This window comes from Eschrichtius robustus, chromosome 8 (genome assembly GCF_028021215.1).
Source record: "Eschrichtius robustus isolate mEscRob2 chromosome 8, mEscRob2.pri, whole genome shotgun sequence".
NCBI classification, from domain to species: domain Eukaryota; kingdom Metazoa; phylum Chordata; class Mammalia; order Artiodactyla; family Eschrichtiidae; genus Eschrichtius; species Eschrichtius robustus.
Window position 1 is genome coordinate 124,873,164 of NC_090831.1, and position 25,993 is coordinate 124,899,156.

General features: G+C 50.9%; 1 protein-coding gene and 1 non-coding gene across 4 annotated transcripts in view; one reads left to right on the forward strand and one right to left on the reverse strand.

The window, feature by feature from the left end:
* The window catches only part of PRKAG2 (protein kinase AMP-activated non-catalytic subunit gamma 2), a 282,406-nt gene that overhangs the window by 96,768 nt on the left and 159,645 nt on the right, over positions 1 to 25,993 (reverse strand). For all 3 annotated transcript variants that reach the window (XM_068549718.1, XM_068549719.1, XM_068549717.1), the window contains exon 4: positions 11,639 to 11,850. In XM_068549718.1, coding sequence (XP_068405819.1) covers positions 11,639 to 11,850 — 212 coding nt within the window. The remainder of the gene's footprint in view (positions 1 to 11,638; positions 11,851 to 25,993) is intronic.
* Positions 18,694 to 18,826, forward strand: LOC137768930 (small nucleolar RNA SNORA68). Its single transcript, XR_011074853.1, has one exon. It is a non-coding gene; the product is annotated as a small nucleolar RNA SNORA68 (small nucleolar RNA).

Here is a 25,993-nt window from a genome sequence, read left to right on the forward strand (position 1 = left end):
AAGACACACCCGTCTTTCAAAAGAAATGCCCTTCTGGACCCCCCTCCAGCTACAGCCCTTGCTCATAGCTCGTCTTCATGCCAAACTTCTTGATAAAGTTGTCCACGTTCTCTGTCCATCCTCTGTCATCTCACACCCACTCAGCCACCCTCTGCAAGCTGGCTTCTGCCCCTAGCTTAGAGAATTCGGTGATTGAGACACTTTTTTCAGCAGAGATACGTCTGGCCTGTTACTTATTTAGGTGACGCCTTTCACGCCAGCACAAATGAGAGAAACAGATGATCGTGATGGATTCTGCCTCCTGGGAGAGATACTATTTGTATATCCTCGCTATAAACTCCGGCGTACATCCCAACTCTGTGTGACACCAACATTTTAACCACTGCTTCTGCCAGGTGAAGGCGGGGTTGCTCCTCCAGGGGGAAATTTCAAGATGAATCCTAAGGTGGCCCCTGTCGTGATGGCAGATTTAACCACGGGAAGGGTTGGCGCCATCATCCAAGACTGCAAAATAATCCACCACTGGAGATTTACATTTTTTTACCCCACACTTGTATCTCTGCGATCACAACACTGCCAAGGGCACAGCCGTGGGACCTGTGAGTCTTTTGAAACCGATCCCCCATCTGTTAGGTTGTGACCCATGAGGGAAGAGGTGGGAGGTGCTCCTCCAATGCTTTAGCTCAGGGTCCTGATTCTGCAGGACTTACTTCTCACTGGGAGACTCTTGAGGGCAGGAATCATCTCAGCCATCTTTGAGTACTCAGTGCCAGGCAAACGATAGGGTCTTGGGAAATAACTGTTGAAGGAATGAGTTCCTTCTTGGGTCCTTGGGGAGGTGACAGAAGCAGGGCATTTATCAAGCGTTAAAAAAATGTTGAGGTAAAAAGACCCAACATCCTCTCCTTGGAGCTCAGCTACCCTGGGGAACAGAGTAAATGAGAATCCCACAGACCCAGACCACTGCCCAGAAAATGGGCCAAGCTCTCAGCCAAGTACATCTCTCTTATTTGGGCTCCGCCTTCTTTCCGCTCATCAAGTCAGGACACCAACACTGCAGGGACACAGGAGGAATGCTAATTCTAATACCTTTTCTGGACAGCTAGGAGAATATACATTCTCTGCCAGCCTCTCCAACACACAGGCAGCACTTGTCTGAGTTCCAGCTCTCATGATAACCAATCCCATCTTGAATCAGTCCTCTCTGTAGCTCCTACTCCTTGATACAATGTGAAAGTTTTTTCAAACTATTTTTAAAGTATCTAATCTGTTGTGAGTAACAGATGATGAAACTGCTAGTTTGCCATTTCTGGGCAGATAGTCTTAACGTCAAGACCTTATTAGGTTATATAACCTGATATTTTAAATAGTAGACAGAAATATAAAACAAAGTAGTGCATGGAAAATTTTTAACTACTTCTTAATGTCAAGTGATTTGAAATATTTTTAGATGTTTAAAGGGCTTTTCTGGGACTTCCCTGGTGGCGCAGTGGGTAAGACTCCACACTCCCAATGCAGGGGGCCCGGGTTTGATCCCTGGTCAGGGAACTAGATCCCACATGCATGCTATAACTAAGAGTTTGCATGCCACAACTAAGGAGCCCGTGTGCTGCAACTAAGGAGCCCTGGAGCCACAACTAAGGAGCTCACATGCCGCAATGAAGGAGCCCGTGAGCTGCAACTGAGACCTGGCGCTACCAAATAAATAAATAAATATTTTAAAAAATGGCTTTTCCATCTTAAAAAAGGGGCTACTTATTCCAAATAGCAATCTTGAAAACTGGTTACTGATTTCTTTCCAAATATTCATACTAGGAAAACTAGGGCTCTTAGAGATTGATTCAGGGACAAGATGGTCAGTTTTTAAGAAGGACCCAAAGTTCCTGAGTTTATTATCTATTCCTGACTCCACTGAATTGTTGCTTCCCCACATACAGGATCAAACAAGTATCAGTTATCTTTCGATACATAGCAGATCACCCCAAAACTCAGGGGCTTAAGACAACAATAATACTTTATTATCTGTTATGGACTGAATTGTTTCCCTCCCAGCCCCACAAATTCATATGTTGAAGCCCTAACCCTCAATGGGATTGTAGTTGGAGATAGGACCTTTAAAGAAGTAATTAAGGGGACTTCCCTGGTGGTGCGGTGGTTAAGAATCTGCCTGCCAATGCAGGGGACACGGGTTCGAGCCCTGGTCTGGGAAGATCCCACACGCCATGGAGCAACTAAGCCTGTGCACCACAACTACTGAGCCTGCACTCTAGAGCCCGTGAACCACAACTACTGAGCCCGTGCGCCACAACTACTGAGCCCACACGCCTAGAGCCTGTGCTCCACAACGAAGAGTAGCCCCCATTTGCCGCAACTAGAGAAAGCCCTTGCGCAGCAACGGAGACCCAACGCAACCAAAAATAAAAAAAAGAAAGAAGTAATTAAGGTCAAATGAAGTCACAAGGGTGGGGCCCTAATCCAATAGAACTGGTGTCTTTGTAAGAGGAGGAAGAGCCACCAGGGATGTGTGTGCTTGGAGGAAAGGCCAGGTGAGGACACAGAGAGATGGTGGTCACCTGCACCCAAGGAGAGAGCCCTCAGGAGAAACCAAACCTGTCAACACCTTGATCTTGGACTTCTGGCCCCCAGAACCGTGAGAAATAAATTTCTGTTGTTTAAGTCACCCAGTCTGTGATATTTTGTTATGGCAGCCCCAGCAGACTAATACGTTATGTCTTAATGGTTTCTGTGGATCAGGGGTTCGTTAGCAGCTTGGCGGGTGGTCCTGATGCAGGATCTCTTGCCAGGTGTCTAGTCGGGTTTGGGCTGGGGCTGTGGTCTCATCTGAAGGCTTGACTGGGGCTGGATGATCCACTTCTGTGGTGGCTCACTCCTACGGCTGGGATGCTGGTGATGGTTGTTGGCTTGGGGCTTTAGTTCCTCTCCCCCTGGGCCTAATGAAACCTTTTTAATTCAGTCCCAACCAACCATCCTGAACCTTTTTCTTCAGTTCAATTACATATTAACTATGTCATAAGGAGAAATATGATAGCCCTTATTTTCACCCGTCAGAATCTTGGTATCATAAATTGGAAAAATAGAGAATAAGTCCATGTATTAGAGGCTGTGATGTACAGTTGACCCTTAACAATGTGAGGGTTGGGGTGCTGACCTTTCACGCAGTGGAAAATCCAGTGTAACTTACAGTCAGCTCTACATATACATGGTTCCTCTGTATCTGTGGTCATGTATCCAAGGATTCAACCGACCTCAGATTGTGCAGTACTGCAGTATTTACTGTTGACAAAAATCTGCATAGAAGTGGACCCATGCAGTTCAAACCTGTGGTGTTCAAGGGTCACCTGTACTACTCTGATCCCCTTTCAACAATGAAGGATTTTCCTCCAGCTGTTGGGAATCTGCCAATTGGTGACCCTCAACTATCAGCTAGGATGGCCCTTGGCTGAAGAGAGCTGCCTTGCCCGGGGTCAAGTCCCTTCTAGGACAGCTGTCATCTAATGACTGGTGGTGATGGTATAAAGGTCTGGCTCCTTTGGCCCAACCTGGGGCCGCTCTGAGGAGCTCCCTGTGGTCTGCAGAGGACTTTGTTGAGACTGCACCACACCGCAACTTCTCCCTCTGTCCTTCTTACCTCCTTCCCTCCTCCCACAGGTGTTGATCCTAAGAGCCCTTCCTAATAAACATCCTGCATACTAGTATCTACCTTAGATTCTCTATTGCTTGGGGAACACAAACTGCAACAGTCTGCTTAACAGAAAGTTACTCTCGGAGAGGTTAGCCATCTAAATTAGACTCCTTAAATATAGACAGACGAACCTCTAGACTCGAACACATTGTGTGTTCAACTGCAGACCCAGCTGCTGGAATCAAGTGATAAGACAGGAGGTAGATCTCAAAACTGGCCCGCATCCTCCCCATCTCCCTGTGTCCATGCCCTCTGCAATGTGACTGTCACTTCCATTTCGTTCTGTGGGCCAAAGCAAGTCATAAGCCCAACCCAGATCCAAGGGGAGAGGACACAGATTCTACCCAGGATGGAGGAGCTACAGAGGGGCGGTTCTGAGCCCAGACTCAAGAAGCCTTGTATGCAGCACCCTGTCTCGTGGAGCCCCGTCACGGTCATGAGAACGCGTCCAGGCTAGCCGGTGGCAGGAGGAGAGCACATGGAACAGAGGCAAGCTGTTCTGGCTGAGGCCACTCTGGTGCAGCCAGTCCCCAGGTGACCTGCTAAGCGGCCACAGATGTGTGAGTTAGCACAGCTGAGCCAAGAAGAATGCCCAACCCAAACCGCCGACCCACAGAAGGGTGAGTTAAATAAAAGGCTGTTGTCCTGAACCGGGGGGAGGTCTGTTATTCAGCAATAGAAAAACGGATACAGGACCTACCCCTGTTGCTTACAGGAATCAAGCTGGCAAGAGAAGAGGAGAATGGAGACTCCAGGCTGCAGCAGGTGTCCTAGGTTCCCTGTGACTAGTTTTGGGACACCAAGTTGCTACAGGGGCTGCTGCTAATGGCCCAAACATGCAACCTCCTTATAGGACTGTCCTTGGGTGACAGGCCCCATCCCAGCTGCAGGTGCATTTCCCTCATCCTGGCATCCCATAGCTAAGGGCGCCACCATATGAAGACACAAAAGCCCAGTTTCGGGGGCTTCCCTGGTGGCACAGAGGTTAAGAGTCCGCCTGCTAATACGGGGAACACGGGTTCGAGCCCTGGTCCGGGAAGATCCCACATGCTGCGGAGCAACTAAGTCCGTGTGCCACAACTACTGAGCCTGTGCTCTAGAGCCCACGTGCCACAACTACTGAGCCTATATGCCACAACGACTGAGCCTGCGCTCTAGAGCCCGCGAGCCACAACTACTGAAGCCCGTGCACCTAGAGCCTGTGCTCCGCAACAAGAGAAGCCACCGCAATGAGAAGCCCGCGCCCCGCAACGAAGAGTAGCCCCGCTCACCACAACTAGAGAAAGTACGGGCGCAGCAACAAAGACCCAATGCAGCCAAAAATAAATTAAAAAAAAAAAGAAAAAAAAGCCCAGTTTCCTTGCCTCGAGGCAGAGCAAATTCTGGTGCAGTTTACACTCCAGAACTCCCCTGTCAAAAGGCTGAGGCTAAATCTCATCTGAAACCACACCTTTGCTTTGCTTCTTCCCTTCCCTTGCTCCTTAGAGCTTTCTTCTGAGAGCACGCCATAATAAATAAACAAACGTGCATCGAAACCCCGTCTCAGGCTCTGCTTCTAGGTACTCTGATTGAAGACACAGGTCAAGAGTGAAACTCCCAGAAGAAAACGAGGGGGAGATGGGCGTGACTGCTGTAGAAAGGAAACGGGATAAGTACTGATCGTTTTAATACCTTCACATCAATTTTTCGACCCCATGGAAGATGATTCTTCCATTGGTTCCAGACAAATACGCTCACTGTGTGCTCCCACCTCCTAAGAAAACTCACCCATTTCCCTTACAAGTCCAGATGTAATGCTTGCTTTTCCCCTTCTACCTTTAACTATTCCCTTCCTACTAACTCTTGCCCTGTCAGTGTTTAAATCCTTATGGGAACAAACCATCACCTCCATTCTTCCAGCTACAGCCCCATCTCTTCCCCCTCGAAGTCAGGATTCTGGAAAGAGTCATCTACACTAGAGACCTCCACATCTTCACCTCTTAATCATTCACCCCACATCACATGGTTTCTGCTCTTGACCGTGCCATTGAAAGTATTCCTGCCAAGGTTACCGATGACCTCAGTCCTTACGTTCCATGGCCAGGAACGTCACTGCTCACGCCCTCCAAAGGCGTGAAACACAACGAAACACAGTCCTTGTGCTTCTGTGATACCGTGTTTGCCTGGTTTTCTGCCTACTTTCCAGGCAGTTCAGAATCCCTATCCTTTGTCCTTCAAATGCCCACGTTTTTCTGGCTTTCTTCTCAACTACCATACATCTCTCCGGATTATTTCATCTACTATCATGGCATAAATTACCTTCTACATTCTGATGATTTAAAAATCTGAATTTCCAGGGGAGCTCCCTGGTGGCCCAGTGGTTAGGATTCCAGGCTTTCACTGTTGTGGCCCGGGTTCAATCCCTGGTTGGGGAACTGAGATGCTGCAAGCCGCGTGGCGTGGTCAAAAAAATAAATATAAACAAACAAACAAACAAATTAATTAAAGTCTTAATTTTTAGCTCCAGACTCACATATCCAGTTGCCCTTTGGACACCTCCACTTAATTATCCCACGGGCACCTGTTGTACCGTCACCAGACAACACACACGTGTGCCCACTTATACACACCCCCGTGTGCTCACATACACACATGCACACGCACACAGCCTGCTCCTGCTTTCCCTCTGCTCCCTATCCCAGCAAGTGCAACTACCACCCATCCAGCTTCCCAAGGCAAAACCTTCGGAATCGTCCTTGATTCTTCTCTTTTCTGCCCTCAACTAATCAATCACTACATCCCCAGTTCCTTTCAATTCGACCTCTTAAACAGCTCTCTACGTTTTAACACCAGCCCCCTTCTTTCCACTGTCAGCTGCCACCAGGCCCAGATCATTTCACACTGCATCTCATCTGAGCCCCTGCTGTACCCGAATCCAGTGTAATTTCCACACCCCACCAGAGGAATCATCCTAAAATGCAGAGCTGATTATTGCTCTCTGCTGCTGCTGCAAAAAATGTTCACTTCCTTCCTCTGGGATTGGTTTTTTAAATAAATAATTAATTAATTAATTAATTTTTGGCTGTGCTGGGTCTTCGTTGCTGTGCACGGGCTTTCTCTAGATGCGGCGAGCAGGGCCTACTCTTCATTGTGCTGCGCGGGCTTCTCATTGCAGTGGCTTCTCCTGTTGCGGAGCACAGGCTCTGGGTGCGCGGGCTTTAGTAGTTGTGGCACACAGGCTCAGTAGTTGTGGCTCATGGGCTCCAGAGTGCAGGCTCAGTAGTTGTGGCTCATGGGCCCTAGAGTGCAGGCTCAGCAGTTGTGGCACATGGGCTCAGTACCTGTGGCACGCAGGCTCAGTAGTTGGTGGCTCATGGGCTCTAGAGCGCAGGCTCAGTAGTTGTGGCACACGGGCTTAGTTGCTCCGCGGCGTGTGGGATCTTCCCGGATCGGGGCTCGAACCCATGGCCCCTGCGTTGGCAGGCAGATCCCTAACCTCTGCGCCACCAGGGAAGCCCTGGGACTGGCGTGTGCGCTCACACTGGACTGGAGATTTTCTCCCTTGAGAACTACACAGGCTCTATCGAATATTCTATTATGACGACTTCCCTGTTTGTGGCCCCCCAATAGACAGGAGCTCCTTCCTTCGTTCAATGAGTCCTCAGCTATTTACCGCACCCCTCCCCCTGCATAATGTGCTGTTAATAAATGGCGAACAAAATGAACACTGTCCCTGCCTCATAATAGCCGCTTACGTACTTGTCATCCCATCAGCCTTTCCGAGCACAGTATCTGGCACCCAGCGGTTGCTTCATAAATATTTGCTGAGTAAATAAATGATAAAATGAGTGCCGTCTTACTAAAGACTAATTCATTACCCTCATCCCCTTTCCAATTTTCGAATAAAATTCATGGGAACAAAGTTTATAAAAGTCATCTTCACGGTCAGTGTTTACATAGAGCATCTTTTTATTCCAAAAGGCAGAGATGAATTATATCTAAATATTTTCAGGCTGATAGACGTCTTTAAGCAACTCACATTCCTCTATAAAGATTATGCCAGTAACGGAATGCACGAAATCAGCTAAACTCTTAAGGAACTTAGCACATAAGGACAGTCAACATAATCCAATTAGAAAGAAACACTTAAACGAACTTGAATCCATCACCAGCCCTGCTGCCAAGGGCTGCTGAAAGCAGAGACCTGGGCCAAACTACAGCTGCAGAGGCTGTGACCAACATGCCGAAGAAGTTCCTGGAGGCCTTGTGTGATAAAACTTACACGTGATGAAGGCCCCTGTTTACTGTCTGTAGCCAGTGGGAACACTGTCTTCCAATTTCGAAACAGATCATTTTGAAACATAAGTGTTTTGGTTTTGATTTTCTGAGTTGATTTTGATTCTGGTTTGGTTTTGATTTTCTGAAGCTCAGACTATATAAACATTGCAGTGTTGACTGGATCATTTAAAAAAATGTGGTAAAAGGATACAGCCAAAAGTGTCTCTCACTCGTAATAGTTAGAGGATTGCCCAATCAGCATTAATGGTATATTAGAATACATATTATGTGAAGGTATAATGGGCATAATGATATATTTTGAGACTATAGAGATTTACTATCATTAACTGCTGTATATAGATGTGTAGGGTTTTCTAAAATTGTATTTGCAACCTATATATAGGTAAAACTAAGTGCATTAATTGTTTTCTACGTATGTGCTGCTAAACGGGTCTTAAAATAAATTTTGAATATAGTTTCTAAAATAGACAGCTACCATCCCCTTGTCACTTATTTTACCAATCTGCCTAGAAGCACCTCTTAATAGATTGTACAAGGCGAACTTTGTAAAATGATCATGGACAATAAGGTATATGGAGTCCAAATAACTGTGGTCTCCTAAATTATGAAAAAAAACTGTGGTAAAATATACTTAACATAAAATTCATCATTTTAACCGTTTTTAAGAGTACAATTCAGTGGCATCAAGTACATTCATATGGTTGTGCAACCATCACCACCATCGTCTTCAGAACTTTTTTCATCTTCCCAAACTGAAACTCTGTCCCCATTAAACACTGACTCCCCATTTCTCCCCATCCAGACCCTGGTAACCACCATTCTGCTTTCTGTCTCTTATGAATCTGACGGCTCTAGGGACCTCCTATAAGTGGAATCATACGACATTTGTCCTTTTAAGACTGGCTTATTTCACTTAGCATAACGTCCTCAAGGTTCATCCACGTTGTAGCATCCGTCAGGATTTCCTTCCTTTTCAAGGCTGAATAATATTCCATTGTATGTGTCCATCATGTTTATCCATCCATGACATTTGGACGGTTGTTGAAACTTCACGGTGCTATCAGTTCCCTCAGTCTGCTTGTGGAATCGCAGGCTCTGAGCAGGGCACAGGGTCCGTGCCCACCTCTGAGTACGGGATACAGCCGAGAACCCCTCCTCCCTGGCCCCAGAACCGCCTCAGAAAGCCTGGAAGGGCCCAGGCTCGCTGGCTTTCACCAAGAGCTCCATAGTTGTGCGGTATGAACAGTTAAGAATATCACTTTCTAGTCACAATCGGGGTGGGGGCAGGGCACAGAGGGCAGACCTAGAACGCCCTCTGGATTCTCTCTCACTTAAACTGGGAGAGGCTGTCCCGAGCACAGAACTTCTGCAATCACGGAAAAACCCTGTGTCTGCGTCTGCACCATCACTTCAAATGATCTGAAGTTGAAATAACTGTCTCCTCTTCCATGCAGTGTCTCTTCTTACACGGGGCTATCCTGTCAGTTATCCCTGGTCCATGAGAAGAAGCCAACATTTTGAGACTTGAGACCTCTCGGCCGGTCGCTTCCCTCTTGGCTCCCTCCTCCGGTCTCCTCCCTCCTCCCCCAGGGTTTCTGTCCCAGACCTCCTGGCCCACTGGCCTCTCGGCAGGTTTGGCACACGGTGGAAGGCAGGAAGCAGTGGAGACGCCAGACGTTCTACCCCTCTGCCTCGCATGGCATCTCTGGCCAGTGGCTGCTTCTCCTCTGCGGTTCCAGCTCCTGCCAGGCAGACACACTGGTTCCACCTCCCACCTGATGGGCTCCCAACACGTCCCTCCAGCCCGAGGGGAGTAGTGGCTTCCTGCTTTTTGATAATCTTTGGGTTGCCGCATCATTCCTTTTTTGGATATATTTGTTCTGTTATCTCTATGACCAAGTCTCTTTGCTAAATGCCTGGGAGAACAGAAACCTCTAGATCTTTTCTCATTCATACCCAAGAACACGGATGACCTTCCTCCTGGGCCCTTAGCTCGAAGCGGCCAAGACCTGCATCTCTCCACGTCTCTAGTGAGCGGTCCTTTTGTCCCCAATCTCTGCCAGATGCCCACCTCCCAGAGACAGCCCCCCGCCCCCAGCTCCTACCCCATGCTACACGTTACACTCCTTCCCACCCCAAGCCATGGTTAATTTTCTTTTCCAGGAGGCCCTCCCCTCCCCTCTCCCCTTATTTAGACCCTACAATCACCCAAGACTTCCTTGCCCTTATCAGACAACAGTACTTTCCCTTTCCCATCCCCTGCAGTGTGGACTATGTTTCACTCCTGATCCCCACCCAACCTACTTTCCGCTTTTATTTAACTGTTTTATCTGAGTGCTATTCTGTTCCCAGTGAGACTGTTAAGCCCTAGAGGGCGGAGACAACACCTTGCATTTTATTCCTCAGCACTTAAAACAATACTCTGCTAAGCTTACATCTAATATAATAATCATCAGACGAACAAGGAGAAGAGTCATAGTAGGTTCTCTGCATGACGAACACATCTTCTTTCTTCCCAAAGGTAGCAACTCTTATGGTTGGATGGTGTCCCCCAAAAAGCTACGCTGAACTCCTGACCACTGATACCTGTGAATGCGACCTTATTTGGAAATCAGGTCTTTGCAGAGGTCATCAAGAAGTGGTCGTACTGAGTTAGGGTGGGCCCTCATCCAACATGACTGGTGTTCTCATAAGAGTTTAAAGCTGGACACAAACAGAGACAGAGGGAAGACAGCCATGTGAAGATGGAGGTGGAGACTGGAGTGACGCTGCCACAATCCAAGAAAATCCTGGGGCTACCGGAAGCTGGGAGAGGCCAGGGAATATCCTCCTCCCCCTCAGAGATTGCAGAGGGAACGTGGTCCTGCCGAAACCTTGATTGCAGCCTTCCAGCCTCCAGAACTGTGAGACAATAGCCTCCTATTGTTTTAAGCCCCCCAGTTTGTGCCCCTTTGTTACAGCAGCCGCAGGAAACTAACACCACAGCTGAACAAAATAGTTACATCCATATGGATAGACTCTAGCGATACGGTCCTCGTATCCTTGTTGGGCACAGGAATGATACTGAGTGTCTGTGGTAGCCAACATGAACTAGGAGGCAGTGATGGTGGTCCCCACTAGTAGGGCCCACGGTGTTGAAATGTAGAGTGTTTAAGCGCTGGTGCTAAGCCAGCTTCTTCCATCCATACCCACGAGTCCCAATCCTCCGAAGGATGCAAAGACACCTGTTTCACCATCCCACTCTGCTTTGAAAGGTTCACCTTTCCAAGAATGCTTCCCAAGTCAAATGACGTCAGACTTTAAATCTTTAAAATCTAGAATAAAATTTCTATAAAAACCAATTTTTTGGCTTTGCCTATGACTTTTTACTTTAGTATCCCAATCAAGATAAATTCAAAGAAAGCTTTTAATGACTGATTTTTAAAAAGAAGCTAAGAGAGCAGAAAGCTTTTTCTGATCACGTTCCAGATGTTACCATTCGTTTGGTTTCCATTTGCCTACTGTGCCCTCGCCATTTTTTTGCTCAGTTTGTGATTCATGATAAAATGTACCAAAAATGTCAGTCAGGAGTGCACAGCTTTAGCTTCAGCTGTATACAGACTCTGCCCTCCCTCCCATACCTGGCGGCCCGGCCCCCAGGAGAAGGCCCAGACTTACAGATTTGGAGGGAGAATGGTGTGTTGGCGATGCTGACGGAGGCCTGGCTGAACTCTGGAAGGAGGACGGGCAGAACCTCTGGCCTGTGTCCGGAGGGGAAGAGGAGGCATAGATGCGATTTTCCAGTCGCTCAGGCTCATGCTTATAGGATTCGAGAGGAAACGTGTGCTGCTTGGCCACTTGGGTGGGTGTTGATGGAGAGGAAGAGAGGCCTGAAGTTGAGGAGGAAACCACACAGGGCCGTTAGAAATCTGGCTGACACAGGGAAAGGGGCTTCCATCTACAAGGGCCAAAAAATCTCAAATGGCAGGAATATAAAAAGATTAAATTCTGAATACTGGGGACAAGCTAGTAGACAATGACTTCTAATCCCTTAGAATCAGCTGTGCCCAGAAATCCCCTCGTCATCCCACTTGAGTCGTGGGCAGAGTCCCCTTGCCGTGAAGGGGCCGCTCCAACAGTTCAGAAGCTGTCGGGGTGAAAGACTTCTTACACACACACTTCGGATGCTATTTTCCGCCACTGAGTCCAAGACCACTGGATCTCCCCTCCTCCCCTACAAGGCATGGTGCCAAGAGCACGTGGAGTGGAACCCGTATTACTCGAGATGAGACATGAGGAAGTTCGTGAAGTATTCAGCAGAGACAAAGGTCAGGGCTGCAGAAGGTCACCTGACAACATACACCGAGGACCAGACGGGACACGCTGTTATTGTCAAAATGTGCCACGTGAAGATGGTCACTGTGAGCGTGCAGTAGTGAGAATCACCATGAAGATGAATGCTGGGGGCGCCTTCGGGAAGGAAGGGGCCTTGCAGAGTGAAGACTTAGATGGATAGGAGCCAGGAGGAAGCGGGTGGGGAGCGGTGACCAAGGACCTGCGAGGAGGCTGGGGACAGGAATCTGCCAGAGTGAGAGGCCGTCCACTTCGACAGGGTTGGTACAATCCCGGGGGCCTATCTCACTCACACCTAGCTGACTGCACCATAAGATTATTGTTACGAGCTGAATGGTGTTCCCCCACCCCCAGAGAGATATGTTAAAGTCTTAACCTCCGGTACCTATGAATGTGACCTTATTTGGAAATAAGGTCTTTGCAGATGGAATCAAGCTGAGATTATACTGGAGTAGTTTGGGCTCTTGACCCTAAGTGTAGTGTCCTTGTAAGAGGAGAAGACACAGACACACACACACACACACACATACACACACACACACACACACACACACACACACAGAGGAGAAGGTCATGTGATGACAGAGGCAGAGGTCAGAGTGACGTCTCTATGAGTCAAGGAAGACCAAGCGCTGCTGGCGACCATCAGAAGCTAGAAGAGTGGAGGAAGGTAATCAAAAGGTACAAATTTCCAGTTATAAGATAAGTAAGTACCAGGGATGTCAGGTACAAAATGACGACTGTAGTCAACACTGCTGTATGATATACAGGACAGTTGTTAAGAAAGTAAATCCTGAGCTCTCGTCACAAGGAGAAAAGTTCTTTTCCTTTTTTCTTTTCTTTTTATTGTTTCTATAGAGATGAGGGATGTTAGCCGACCCACTGGGATCATCGTTTCACAATACACGCAAATCAAAGTATCATGCTGTATGCCTTAAACGTACACAGAGATGCGTATCAATTATTTCTCAACAAAACTGGAAGAAGGCAAAAAGAAGCTAGAAGAGGCAAGGAGGGATTCTATCCAGAGTCTCAGAGAGTGCGTGGCCCTGCTGACACCTTGGTTTCAGACTTCCAGCCTCTGGAACCGTGAGAGAAAAGACTTCTGTCATTTAATGCCACCCAGTTTGTGGTACTTTGTTACAGCAGCTCTAGGAAATGAATACAATAATGTTGCCTGATATTGATTTGTTTTCTAAGATCAGACTCTGGATTTGAGTCTGATCTCTCACATTTATAGGTAACTGAATCAAATTTTTATTTTAAGTTGGTTATTTAAAAATATCTAATCATGCAAGCCAAAGCAAAGACATCAATAGACATGGTCCAAGGGCCATCCTCTCGCTCTTTCTGACCTTGACAAAGACTGGTCAGCCTACGAGCCACCAGCCTGGGGCTCTTTCTCTGTGCTGCTCTGTGCCACGTCCAGACTCCTCTCATGCCGTCGCTGTGCACACATGTTCGCTCTTCTGCTTCCATCCTCACCACCCAGAGTGGCCACCTAATTCATCCCATCTCCCTCCTGCTGACTCTGCGGCCCTATGAGCCTCCCACCCCTGAACTCAGCACATTTTGTCTGTACTGAGCGCTACCAGTGAACAACGAGCTGTTTCACACCAAACCAAATGTAAAGTATGGAATTCTCTCCCCGCTACCCACCCCTCCCCCCCGCCCCCAAATGCATCAACGGCCCAGAGCTGTCCTGGGTGAGGGGCAGGTGCTTGGTCAACGCCGGCCCACAACAGGCAGAGAAAGAGAAGGGGGCAGGGCCAAGGCTCAAGCTCAGCTGGAATCTTCTCTCCCATATTTCCCAGGCAGAAGCATTGGGAGAGTAACCAGGTAAAGGAGGAGTGCCATTTTCCAGGGACCCCTTATCCCACGGAACCACGCCAAGTGGGGATCCCTGCCGCCCAGGCCCCAGGCTGACCTGGGAGGAGCTCCAGGTGAAAGCAGGAGGTAGAATGCTGTCACCACGGTTTTGAAGGTCTCCAGACTTACAACGTGAAAGGCCCCTAAGAGCAAAGGCCCCTAAGTTTCCAAAACCTTTTGGAAAAAAGTTTACCCCAAAGGTCTTGAGAAGCAAGGCCCGTTTGGAGATGGGGCTGGGGGAGTGAGGAGCGGAAGACGGAGACTGGGGACCCTGAGCAGCTGGAGATCTGGTGGTCCAGCAGCTCTGCAGGGGGAGATGCAGGTGCTCTGGCGGACAGGCCAGGCTGTGGGCGATACCCACGGAGCAGGAGGAGTGAGGCCACGGGCCAGGCTGGGGCGGGCCTGAGCCTCTCAGGGGGCTGTGCCGGATGGGAGAACGAAGCCCTCGGGCTGCTTTGTTTGTGGACGGGCACCTCGCGGGCCTCAGGCCCCAGGGGTGGTGGCGTGGCCTTCACTGGCTCCCGTGACAGCCCGCGCAGGTGCCACGGCCCAGCGGGAAATGTCACGGTCCCTGCTCCCAACTCTCGCCTGGGCCACTGGACACAGAGGCCCTTCCTGTGCTTTCTTTGGGGTGTTCCCTGCATTCCGGGGTTTGTGCTGGAGACCGAACAGAGGGGGAAACAGAGCAGGACTGGGTGGGGGCCTTTTAGGCTCAAAAGCCTGTGCCACTGACCACATCCTGACAACCCGCAGGGACCCCTCAGGCGGAGCCCCTCGGGGGCCTGAGTTCTTCACGTAAAGGACAGGCGGCCCCAGGGATCTCCGCACCCGCAGCCAGCAGCAAGAAGCACCAGGGTGGACCCTGCTCTGTCTCGCAGGGCTCAGTCTAGACCCGTCCCCATCTGGCGGAGACCCCACTCCAGGCCCGCGGGGGAGTTTTCCGAGGCCAGAGGAAATCAGTGCCTCGGAGGGGTCATTTCGGCAGCATCTCTCACGACTACAAACACAAGTTCTTCCCCAGCCGTTCTGCTGCTGGGCATTCGGGCCGCAGACGTACTTGTGTCAGCACTAACCAGCCAGTGTCTGGGGTCATCCACCTCCCTGGGGCTTCAAAGCAGAGCCTGAGACACAGATGCTCTTCGGTAGGAAGAGGTTACATACATCACCGCACGCCCGCAGACTTCTTCCCTACGGCACGCGGCAAGCCCCACCGTCCTTCTCACCTCCCAGACGGAGGGGTAAGGGAAGGAAGCAAACCGCAGAGCCGTCTGCACAGAAGGGTCCATTCAGAGCTTCACAGACGGGGAAGGACCTGTGCACCTGCATCCCACTGTCTGCATTCGCCCAGAGTGTCTGGGAGGATCTGGGAACACGGGCTGCATCCGGTGATGGGAACGACCGGCAGGGAGGAGGATCATCGTGGGCCCTTTGCTACTTTTCAATATGATGTATAATATCATATGAATGATGTATTTGTTATTCAGAAAGTCACTTTTTTCAGCCACTGTTCTGCTGTTGAGGCAAGAGGCCGGCTAACACGGTCTGGAAGCGCCTGCACCCTGATCCTGGCGCCCAGCCGGCTCCGGCCAGATGGAGGACAGGGCCTGCTTCCCCCCAGGCTCTCCCCCTCAACTCTCCCCATTTCCCCTTCTCTCTGGAGGATGCTGTCCCGCATAGAACAGTCTTCAGGACGAAGCCCAGTGGCCATTGTCGGGGGACTTTCAGAGCTGGTGGAACTCCTGGCTAGCTCTTGTGACAGAATGTTAGTTTCTCAAGTGTGAAGAATTAAGGAGACTGTGACAAAGCAGCTTGCTACCTAAGAGGGCTCCTTAAAGCCCAGACGGCAGCTTCTGTGTCCCCTGGGACTCATCCCACACAAGCACCAGGACGATCCTGACTCGGTCCCCACAGAGGGCAAGAGGGACGGCTGGATGCAGAGGACGCGCCCTAGACACACACAGCCTTGGGGAGCTGCCCAGGATGAGGAGAAGATGCCGGGCTTTCCAGCCGGTGGTGGAAACAGTCTGTTTCTGGTGGAACCAAATGGAACTCCACGCCCCTCAAGGAAGCTCCTCTCATGGAAATCTTTCCAAGTTCAAGAGATGCATCCACCTTTCCACCTGGCCTCCTGCTTCCTCTCTCCTCCCTTCCCAGCGCAGGTGATTCCTGCTGGGAAACAGGATGGTACCCTGGACCATGGTGGCGGGGGGGGGGAGGAGGGGACAGGTAAAATGCTGTGTGGATTAGGAACGTGTGTAGCTTCAGGTACGGGGAAAGAACTTTCCTAGAACCAAAAACTCGCCCCCTCTTTGCACTGAAACCTGAAACATCTCTAAGAGGGTGGAGTCTTACGATACCATCTTACTGGTTACAAAGCGCTGGGACACACTCTTGCTCTGTTTGCTCCTAGCAGCTCCCACCACCCCGCCCCGAGAGAGAAAGGGGGCAGGTTTATGACCCCACTTCACAGGTGAAGAAACTGGGGCTTAGAAAAATTACGGATCCATTCACTTTAGTGAGTGAATGGCAGAGGTCACAGCCGGATCCAAATTCTAGACTGTTTTTGCCATGATTAAACTGGAATATCGCCCAGAGAAAGAACACAAAGACTTAGAATCACACTTCAGGTGCGCGAATCACCCTTCCAGAAAGTGTGGTTTCACAGGCCAAGAGGAGGGAAGCATGGGTGCCTGGAGGGACGTTGGTGTTGCTGAAGGACGGGAGGGGATGCAGGAGGGAGAGGGGGGCTCCCCGCTGTGGCGGGGCAGCGTTGGCGGGATGAGGATGGGTGCCTTCAAAGATGTTTTCTCTTCTGTGCCAGCCGGAAAGAGCAGAGACATTTTCACCAGAGAGGGGACTTGTGCTCACACTTATGCCACTTTACCAGTGGGGGGAAAACTGTCTTATGAAAGGAAAGGGGGCCAGGTAAGCACGATATACCTAAATCTTTTTTCTTTTTTTGAATATTGGTGTCACAATAAAGGGAAAAATGGGGCAATGCTGACACAATCCTCCATTACTTTTAACCTACTTTTTTGTTTGTTTGTTTGTTTTTTATTTATTTTTGGCTGCGTTGGGTCTTCGTTGCTGCACACGGGCTTTCTCTAGTTGCGGCGAGCGGGGGCTACTCTTCGTTGCGGTGCACGGGCTTCTCATTGCGGTGGCTTCTCTTGTTGTGGAGCACAGGCTCTAGGTGCCCTGGCTTCAGTAGTTGTGGCACACAGGCTCAGTATTTGCGGTGCACAGGCTTAGTTGCTCCGCGGCATGTGGGATCTTCCCGGACCAGGGCTTGAACCCGTGTCCCCTGCATTGGCAGGTGGATTCTTAACCACTGCGTCACCAGGGAAGTCCCCCCATTCCTTTTAAAGAGACCAATTTCTTTCTTTTTGGTTTTGTTTTGTTCCTTTTTTTTTTTTTTTTTGACTTAAAACAACAATAAATGTTTATTAATTCACACACTTTCAGTTGTGTCAGGAATTTGGGAGCAGCTTAGTTGGATGGTTTGGGGTTGGAGTCTTTCATGAGGCTGCAGTCAAGGCTGCAGTCCCAATTGATTTCCTAACTGTAGGATAAACTCTCAAACTCAGTCTCTCAGGAGAACCATGTGTCCGATTGGCCAGCTGCTATGGGCCAGGTCAAGATGCAGCAGACAAGTCCCACCTTTCAGTCTGGCTGGAGGAAATGGGACAAAAGCAAAACCAGCACCAACACCACCAGCAGCACTCAATGAGCGCCAAGAGTGAAACGCCTGTAAGGCCAAAACCGGGGGCACGCGGAGAAGGGGCTGGAGGGGCGGGAACGTCCCACGGACACACCCGCAAGAGCTGGGCCTCAACTCTGGAGAATGAAAAGGGTCTACGTCTGATTGAGACAACTTTCCCACGAGCCCAGACAGCACGGAGCTGTGGCAACAGAACCGAGAAGGACAGACAGGTCCCCCTGTCTTGTTCTTCCGAGAAGGCTCTGCCCCTTGAGGTCTCTGTCAGCGCTGCTGTCAGCCTCTGAGAGTGAACAATGCCTCCGAGTCTCCTGAGGCCGCAGCCAGGGCTGTGAATAGGCTCAGCGAGTGAACAGAAACGACTCCTGGCAGCCACGCCAGACACCAGGCCAGCGGCTCCAGACACCAGGGAGCCATGAGCTGGTGACTTCACAGGGCCAGGCTGTGCTGGCGTGGGCTACGTCTGGAGAGAAGGGGAGAAAGGAGAACAGCGGTGCCACGGGAAGAAAGCGAGCGAACAGGGGCCAGCAGAGGGATGCAGAGGAGAGGCCTGCATTTCAGGAGCCTCAAGATCCAGGCCTAGTCTCACCACTAACTAGCCAACCCCGTTTTGTAAAAATAAACCGGGTAGACAAGATGGCCGTGTGGTGTGCACCTGCATGTGCTCTCCCCCCAACCTCTTCATTGGGCAGCACCAGCCTTTCTCATGCATGTTAGCACTTGGCTAACAAGACTAACAAGGCTGGGTCTGAAATACCAAGGAAGAAAAACCAAAATGAAAAAATTCATTTTCCAAGCACCTAAACCCAAGAACTGCTGTTTCTTGTAACAGCGGTTTAAACAGAGGTGCTAACAGCAAGTGGGTCTTGTCGCCTTTGGGGGGCTGCAGCTGTGCCCCTCAAAGTGAATTTGGAGGTTCTACACACTTGGTAGCCAGTACCTGCTGGGACCAGATGCTGTGGCCACTCGTTCCCCAAGTGCCCCCCTCCTGATCCCTGCAGACCGAGACATGGGCTCCTGGCACCGTGCCCGGGCCCACTTGATCCAGATCATGAAGGTGGAGGAGATCGCAGCCAGCAAGTGCCACCGACCAGCAGTCAAGCAGTTCCACGACTCGAGGATCAAATTCCCACTGCCCCACCGGGTCCTCCGTCGCCAGCACAAGCCACGCTTCACCACCAAGAGGCCCAACACCTTCTTTTAGATGCAGGGCCTCCCCGTCCCCAGGTCTGCCCAAACAAAACTCACTGGGAAAACCCGGTGCTCAGAAAAAAAAAAAAAAGAAAAAGAAAAAATTCATTTTGTTCCTGATCTTAAACGTCCTTGCTGACCATTGTTCCAAGAGCACGGAGTGAGAAGAACAAATTTCCAGTTTACACTGGATGGGGGTTTGCTTACATGCGGCTTTTAAAACAACTAACTACGCATCACAGAGATGGGGGGGGTGGGTATTGTTCCTAACTTTGGAGGGATGGTGATGAGGGTCATGGGAGGATGGTGATACAGGCAGCGTGTGTCAGACAAAATGCCCCAGCCAGGGAGAGGCAGGGACCCCTGCTGCTAAGGGACCATGCCACAGAGAGGGACATTAGGAGGGACAGAAGGCCCCAGGCGGTAGAAGAAAGACAAGCAGGGTGTGCACATGCTGGGGTCCGGTCTGCCCTGTGGAGAGTGGTCCTCGTGTAAAGGTGCACCACTGACGTCCGTCAGACACTAGTGTGTCCCCACCCAGGGCTGATGTCAGTGAGACGAAAGGTGCAGAGGCAGGTCCCCAGAGCTGGTCAGCAGATCCCCTTCTAGGGTCACAACAAGCACCCTGAGGCCTCACCAGCCTCAGTCCAAGCATCCATTACTCAGGCCCGGAGAGGATGGGGCGAGGACAAGGAGTGGCTGGCCTGAGCCAGGCCCTGTCCAGGAGGAAGGTCTGCAACACTCCAGACACGCCATCACGGTACAGGTGGAGGCACCCGCGGATGCGCCCCTGTGCCTCTTTGTGAATTCCCAGACCACAGGCTCACCACTGTGTCCACCAAGCACGCCGAATGATGCATGATGCCTGATGGGATGAAATTTAGCCTGGAGCTGCCAACTGACTCAGCAGGGCAGGACAGCCAAGGCGGTGGGGGTGGGGAATAACCTGAGGTGGGAACTCTGGAAGGAAAGGAAATCTCCGCCTGGCTCCTCCCTGCGGTGTCTTTCAGAGTAACCTACGGGAGCCTGGGAAATACAAAGGCAGTGTGAGTTCCGGGTCTAAATAGGAAGCTGCATCATCAGGAAATTTGGGCCCAAACCTGAGACCCTGGTGAATCCTGGGCACAGGCTTGACCTGAGGTCTGACGCTCGATGGTAGATTTCTAGGTCCTTCTTGATTTTAAGGAACCACCCATGTCCGGTGGCAGCTGGACTTTCGGGGGCTTGAACTTTACTCGAGGGGAAACCAGACTTCTCCGGCCTCCGTGGGCTGGGGTCTCCCTGGGTGCCAACAGAAGCAGGCACTCTCCTTTGCTCAGGAGGACAGTTGGACCGCCCACCCCGGGCACGGCTCGTGTGTGGCCTGGGTCTGTCCCAGCCCAGTGGTGGTCTGCTCTGGGGCTCTGGGCAGAGTATCCCTGTAGAGTCCCCATAACTTTTCCACTGAACTTAGGATAACTTTCTGCCTCCGTTTCCCATGGGAAGGCTCTGCTCAAGACCCTTGGTCTGGGCAGTCCCCCGTCTCCATCCCCGGAGTCTGACCCAACACGCTGGGCAGGACGTCTGAGTCACCCGGTCAGCTGAGAGGCTCTCAGGCCACAGTTCTCAAACCCGGCTGAGCAGGGTCACCGGGCAGCTCGGAGAACACACAGTCTCAGGTCCTAAGGATTCTGTTGAGTGGGTCTGAGGTAGAGCCTGGGAACCTGCATTTCTGAAGTTCCCCAGGTGATACAGGTGGCCAGACAAGTTTGGAACCATTCATTCAATCCAACCTCCTCATTTTACAGATAAGAGACTTCTAAAGTAACTCTAGTTCCCATTCTTCGTGGCCCGTGGAATGAGGCCTCAGCCCTCTCTCTCTCACAGCTCCCTTCTTTGAGAGCAAACTCTCTTCTTTCTGAGTTCCAAGCCCCCTGCCTGGCCTCTGATGGAAACTACTCTTCCTGCAGCCCATGACAGTCTCACGCAGAGACCCCCTTGAATTACGTCTCATCCCAAGGGCCCCCGCTCCTTTCTACCTGTCTGCTTTGAGATCTTACTCCGAATGCTCCAGAATCACCCATTTCCTAAAAGATGCTCTCCTGGTGTCCTCTCCAACCCGTCCACTCCACCAGGGCCCCTCTCTCAGGGGTAGAGTTTTTGGACTCTTCTCCAGAAATGGGCCTGGATAACTTTATATCCAATGGCTTTGGCTGTGGCCATACTTGAGCTTACTCTCAATTCATATATTAATTTGGAATAAGGTTTTGGGCTGCAAGTTTTGCTTACAGACCCTAAGAGTCTGTTTTACAATCTTTTATAATTGAAACTATCCAAAATCTGTTGGAGACGGAAGTCATTTTGGAGTCAGTCAGAGCATGATGGTAACGTGGTAGGTGAAAAATTCTTTCTTCTAAGAAAACAAACTCTTCTAGGACGTTTTCTAAGGTTGTTATTTTCCTAGAAGGAATGCAGGAAAAGCTGCAGTTTTACAGGGCTTTGTATACCCAACAGCATTCTGGACCTAGTTATTAAGTAGTTGGCTCTAGCGTGTCGATTTTTGCATGGGTCAACCGGCAGAAGAGAACGAAACAGAAACAGTGGCGGGGGGAATGCCGTGGGTGTTCACAGCGGTAACTCTGGATCAGTTCCAGCAGTCCGGTCCAGCCTCTGGTGTCTGCCTGGCCTTTAGAAGAGCTGTGCCCTTTTCATGCTCCTCTGGAGGCCCGAGTTCTGCTTCACGGCCCCCAAATGTAACCCTAGCTACTTCACTACAGCAAAAGATAAGAGCATATGTGCCTTTTGATGCGGAACCTCAAAGGCAATCCTCCGCAAAGGGATGAGAAAAAAAAAAAAAAACAACAACCCTCAGTGGCTTTGTAAGAGGGAGAGATTCTAGAACAATCGGTTCCCATATAAAGCAGTTTCTAAAGAACAATTTGCTAAGGATTCGATAATGTAAGGGAAGTAGCTACGCCAGTGCCCGCTGATGACGGTCTCCGTGCAATCACAAAAGTAAGGGGCATCCTCTGGTGCCACACAGATTAATTCAGCCGAATGTGACAGAGTCAGGGTGGCTCCCACCAAGTGAATCGGAGCGGTGGAAACGGTGGTGGGTGACCTTAGTGGACAAATGTTTCATGACCTCATTTTACAGTGGAGGAAACGCAGGCCCTGGGAGGTGATGTGTCAGGCCCATGGGCGACAGCTAGGACGGAAGCTGGACCATGCACGGCAATGACACGGGTCTTCAGACCCCCAGGCGGGCACCTTCCCTGAGCTCTGAGAGGGTTCAGACTCCGATTCACCAGCATGAGTGTCAGGGCAGGAGAGAGGAAAGAGCGCACGTTCCCATGGGGGCACGGCAGGTGCGTGGGCTCAGAGCTGGGAGGGTGGCACTCGGGGTACCCACCCCACTGCCTGCAGGCTCCTCTCCCCGTGCCCGCCAGCCACCCCGAACACGCCCACAGGCTGCACAGGGTGAAGGGGGTAGTGGCCAGCCCTGACTCAGACATGCTGGGTTTGGGAGAGGGGGAGGAGAGTCTGCCCTCGTCAGTGTGGTGACTGTCATTTCCTGAGAGCACATAAGGGAAGGACACTAACTCAGCAGGAGGCCGTGGAGTTTCATACTCGCTGGCTGGTGCCGAGGTGCCCGGGGGCAGGGGAAAGGCTTTCTGACACTGGCCAAAGGTGGGGCCCGAATATTTCTGGGCAGGAGCCCTCCTCGTGGCCTGCGCTGCTCAGATGCGCCCTTAGGTCAGGACTAGCTTCTATGCAAGATCAGACAAGTCTTTCTGACCTTGATCTCTCTGAGATGCCTGTGTGTAACACAGCATCGTCCAGGCAAATTGTCCTGGCAAAGCCAGCCTGCCGGTACTCGCTGTGGTGTGAATCGGTGGATCTGGTTGGAGGGTACACTTGGAATTGGCCCTGCTGAGACGGGACTACAGTTCTGTACAGGGAGGGGCAAGACCGGGCCTCTTTAAGAGTCAGCAGAGCCTCTGCCTGAAAAGGGGCTCTGAGCCGGGCCTCCCCTCTCTGTGCCTGACCAGGGGCTCTGCGCCGGGCCTCCCCTCTCTGTGCCTGGGACACCAACCCTCCGCGGCTTTCCCTGCTCTGTCTCCAGCCCCTCTTGGAATTCCTGGTTGTTCACTGCCCATCACCTGTTTATTATTCCAGCTGACAGGGAAACCTGCCACTCGGAAGCTCCCAGGGCGGACTTTTTAAAATCTGAAATTGTACCTTGAGTTATTCCTACACTCTCTGCAATTTGTGTGTTGGAACCACTCAGAACCCTTGATGTTAGCTGCCCTGGCGCGGACTGCGGGCGCCCCTGGCTCGTGGAGTGCGGTCCCGCCCGTCGTGCTCGGTGGGCCCCCTTTGGGTGGCTTCTGGGCTGGGCTGTTTAGCCTCCCCACTTCTCCATGCTGGACTCAGTATGGGGGAGGAGGGGCCGTGGGGATCTAGGAAAGGCTCCGAGCCCCCGTCCCCTCCCCGAGGTGTGTGCGGTCATCTCCAGATGTGCAGCCCCCATGGCGTCTGGAACGCACCTCCCTACCAGGCCCGATGGCCTGTGGGCCCGGGAGCCGTTTGCAAACCACCACTTTGGAAAGCCTCGTTCTGCCCAGCAGGCGGAGGAGGCTGAGGCCTGGAGCCGGGGAGCCGGTTTGTGGGTGGGTGTGATGCCCGGCTCTGGCCTCCTGCTGGGCGCCCAGCAGGCCAGATGGCTGCCGGCCAGAGCGGGCATCCCTCCCCTCCCCTCCCTTCCGTGGGGTGCTGGCGGCGGCCGCTGCCACGGGACTCCAACGAGGGCTCTCCTATGGCTCTGTTGACTCAACACATCACCTGACACCACCCGCCAGGCCTTCTGGGTGTGAGGAGCCGGTGAGACGGGTGGCGGGTATGTGTGAGACCAGAGTGGCCTCCAGCAGGGCGGGCATCCAGGCCGAGCCTCTGCCACCGGTGCTGTCTCTATGGGGCTGGTCTGAGCTGCCAGCTCTCCTCATCCGCCTCACGGACAGAGGGGCTGAGAGCACCCCCCAACCCCCAGGGATGAATGGGTAGACTCTCCACGGAGGAGGAAGAGGGGAGGAAAGAAAGCTGCTGACAGAAGGGAACCAAGCATCTCAGGATGGAAACACACGTCCTGGCTGCGTCCTTCTAAAGACAACCCAGAACCTCAAACAACAGCAACACAGGAACAGCTCTGGGAGTTCAGGACATTCTAAAAGATCACAGCATCATTCCTGCACTTTCCCTGGTTAACAACTGCACCAGAGGGAACTGGAAAAGGGACCGTCTTTCCGGGAAGCCTAGAATTCCTCACCTTCCCGAGGCCGACCTACAATAACCACCACCCTCAGAGCTTGTTTCACGGATGGGGAGAAGGCAGCCCCTATGTGCAGGTCCCCTTCCAAGTACCTCACCTGCTCGATCAATCTCTTTGATGCCCCAGGCTCCCCTTTCTCCAGGTCATTTTTACCTGAAAGGCGCCATCCCTGTGAATCGTGGCTCAAGGCTGGCGGGAGAGCAGTTACTACACACGCCACGAGGAGGGGGCCACAGAGGGTGCAGGGAAGAGAAGCAAGCGCAGGGCCGGACCCCCGGCCTCAGTGGTACCCAGTTAGCACGCTCTGCCTCTACGTCATCTTCTCTCTGGCTTTCTAGAATCGGTGTGTGAGAACTGAGATCCACATGCTGTGCTTGGGGAAGCGGGTTTTCCCCCACTGATCTTCTGATTCAGTGCACAGCTTCAGCATCTACTGCTGGCTAAGTTCCTCTTTTGTAAAGCCTTCACTGGTTTCTGGAGTTTTTTATTCTTCCTTTTTATGTACCGTGCACCTTCTGACATTATAAAGTTACAGTATGCTGTAGTTACATCTTTACAGACCTCGTCTCCTCCACTGAGCGTGAGCGGTAGTGAGTCTTATTTATCACCGTGCCCCCTGCATGCACGGTGCCTGGCACGCAGACCCTCCTCAGTAAATATTCGCAGGACTTACGCGGCACCCCCTTTGTTCAACAAACTGCTCAACAAAAGCACAGCCCATAAAAGAACAAATGAATAAATCGGATTCATCACAATTGAAAACTTAAGCTCTTTAAAAGATACTGTTAAAGAAAGGAAAAAAGACAAGTGACAGGGAGAAAAATAGTGGCAAAACCCATATGTGATAAAGGACTTGTATCCGGAATATATAAACAACTCTCAAAACTCCATGATAAGAGAACAAATAATTCAATTAAAAAGAAAAGTGGACAGAAGCTTAAATAGATACTTCACCAAAGAGGATATACAGATGGCAGGCACACTAAAAGATACTCAAAATCATTAATCATCAGGAATCTGCACATTAAAATTGCAATGAGCTACCCCTACAAACCTCTTAGACTAGCTGAAAATGTTTTTAAAAACTGACCGTACTTAGTGCTAGGGAGGATGTGGAGTAACAGGAACCCTCACACACTGCTGGTGGGAACGCAAAACGGTGCAGCCAGTTTGGGAAGTAGTTTGACAGTTTCCTATGAAGTTAAGCATACATTTACCATATCACCTGGCAATACCACTCATAAGAGAAATGAAAACTCTTATTCACACAACAGCCTGATGCAAACATTTACAGCGGCTTTATTCATAGCTCGAAAATGGAAACCACCCAAATGTCCTTCAACTGGTGAATTAATAAACAAACTGGTGCACCCATACCATGGAACGCTACTCAGTAATAACAAGGAAAGAACCACTGATACGTGCAACAACGTGGGTGATTCACAGATGCGTTTTGCTAACTGAAAGAAGCCAGGCCCAAAAGGCTACATACCGGATTTTTTCACTTATATGACATTCTGGAAAAAGCAAAATTATAGGGGAGGGAAAAATTATAGGCTGCCAGGGGTTGAGAATGGAGCAGGGGAGAAGCTGA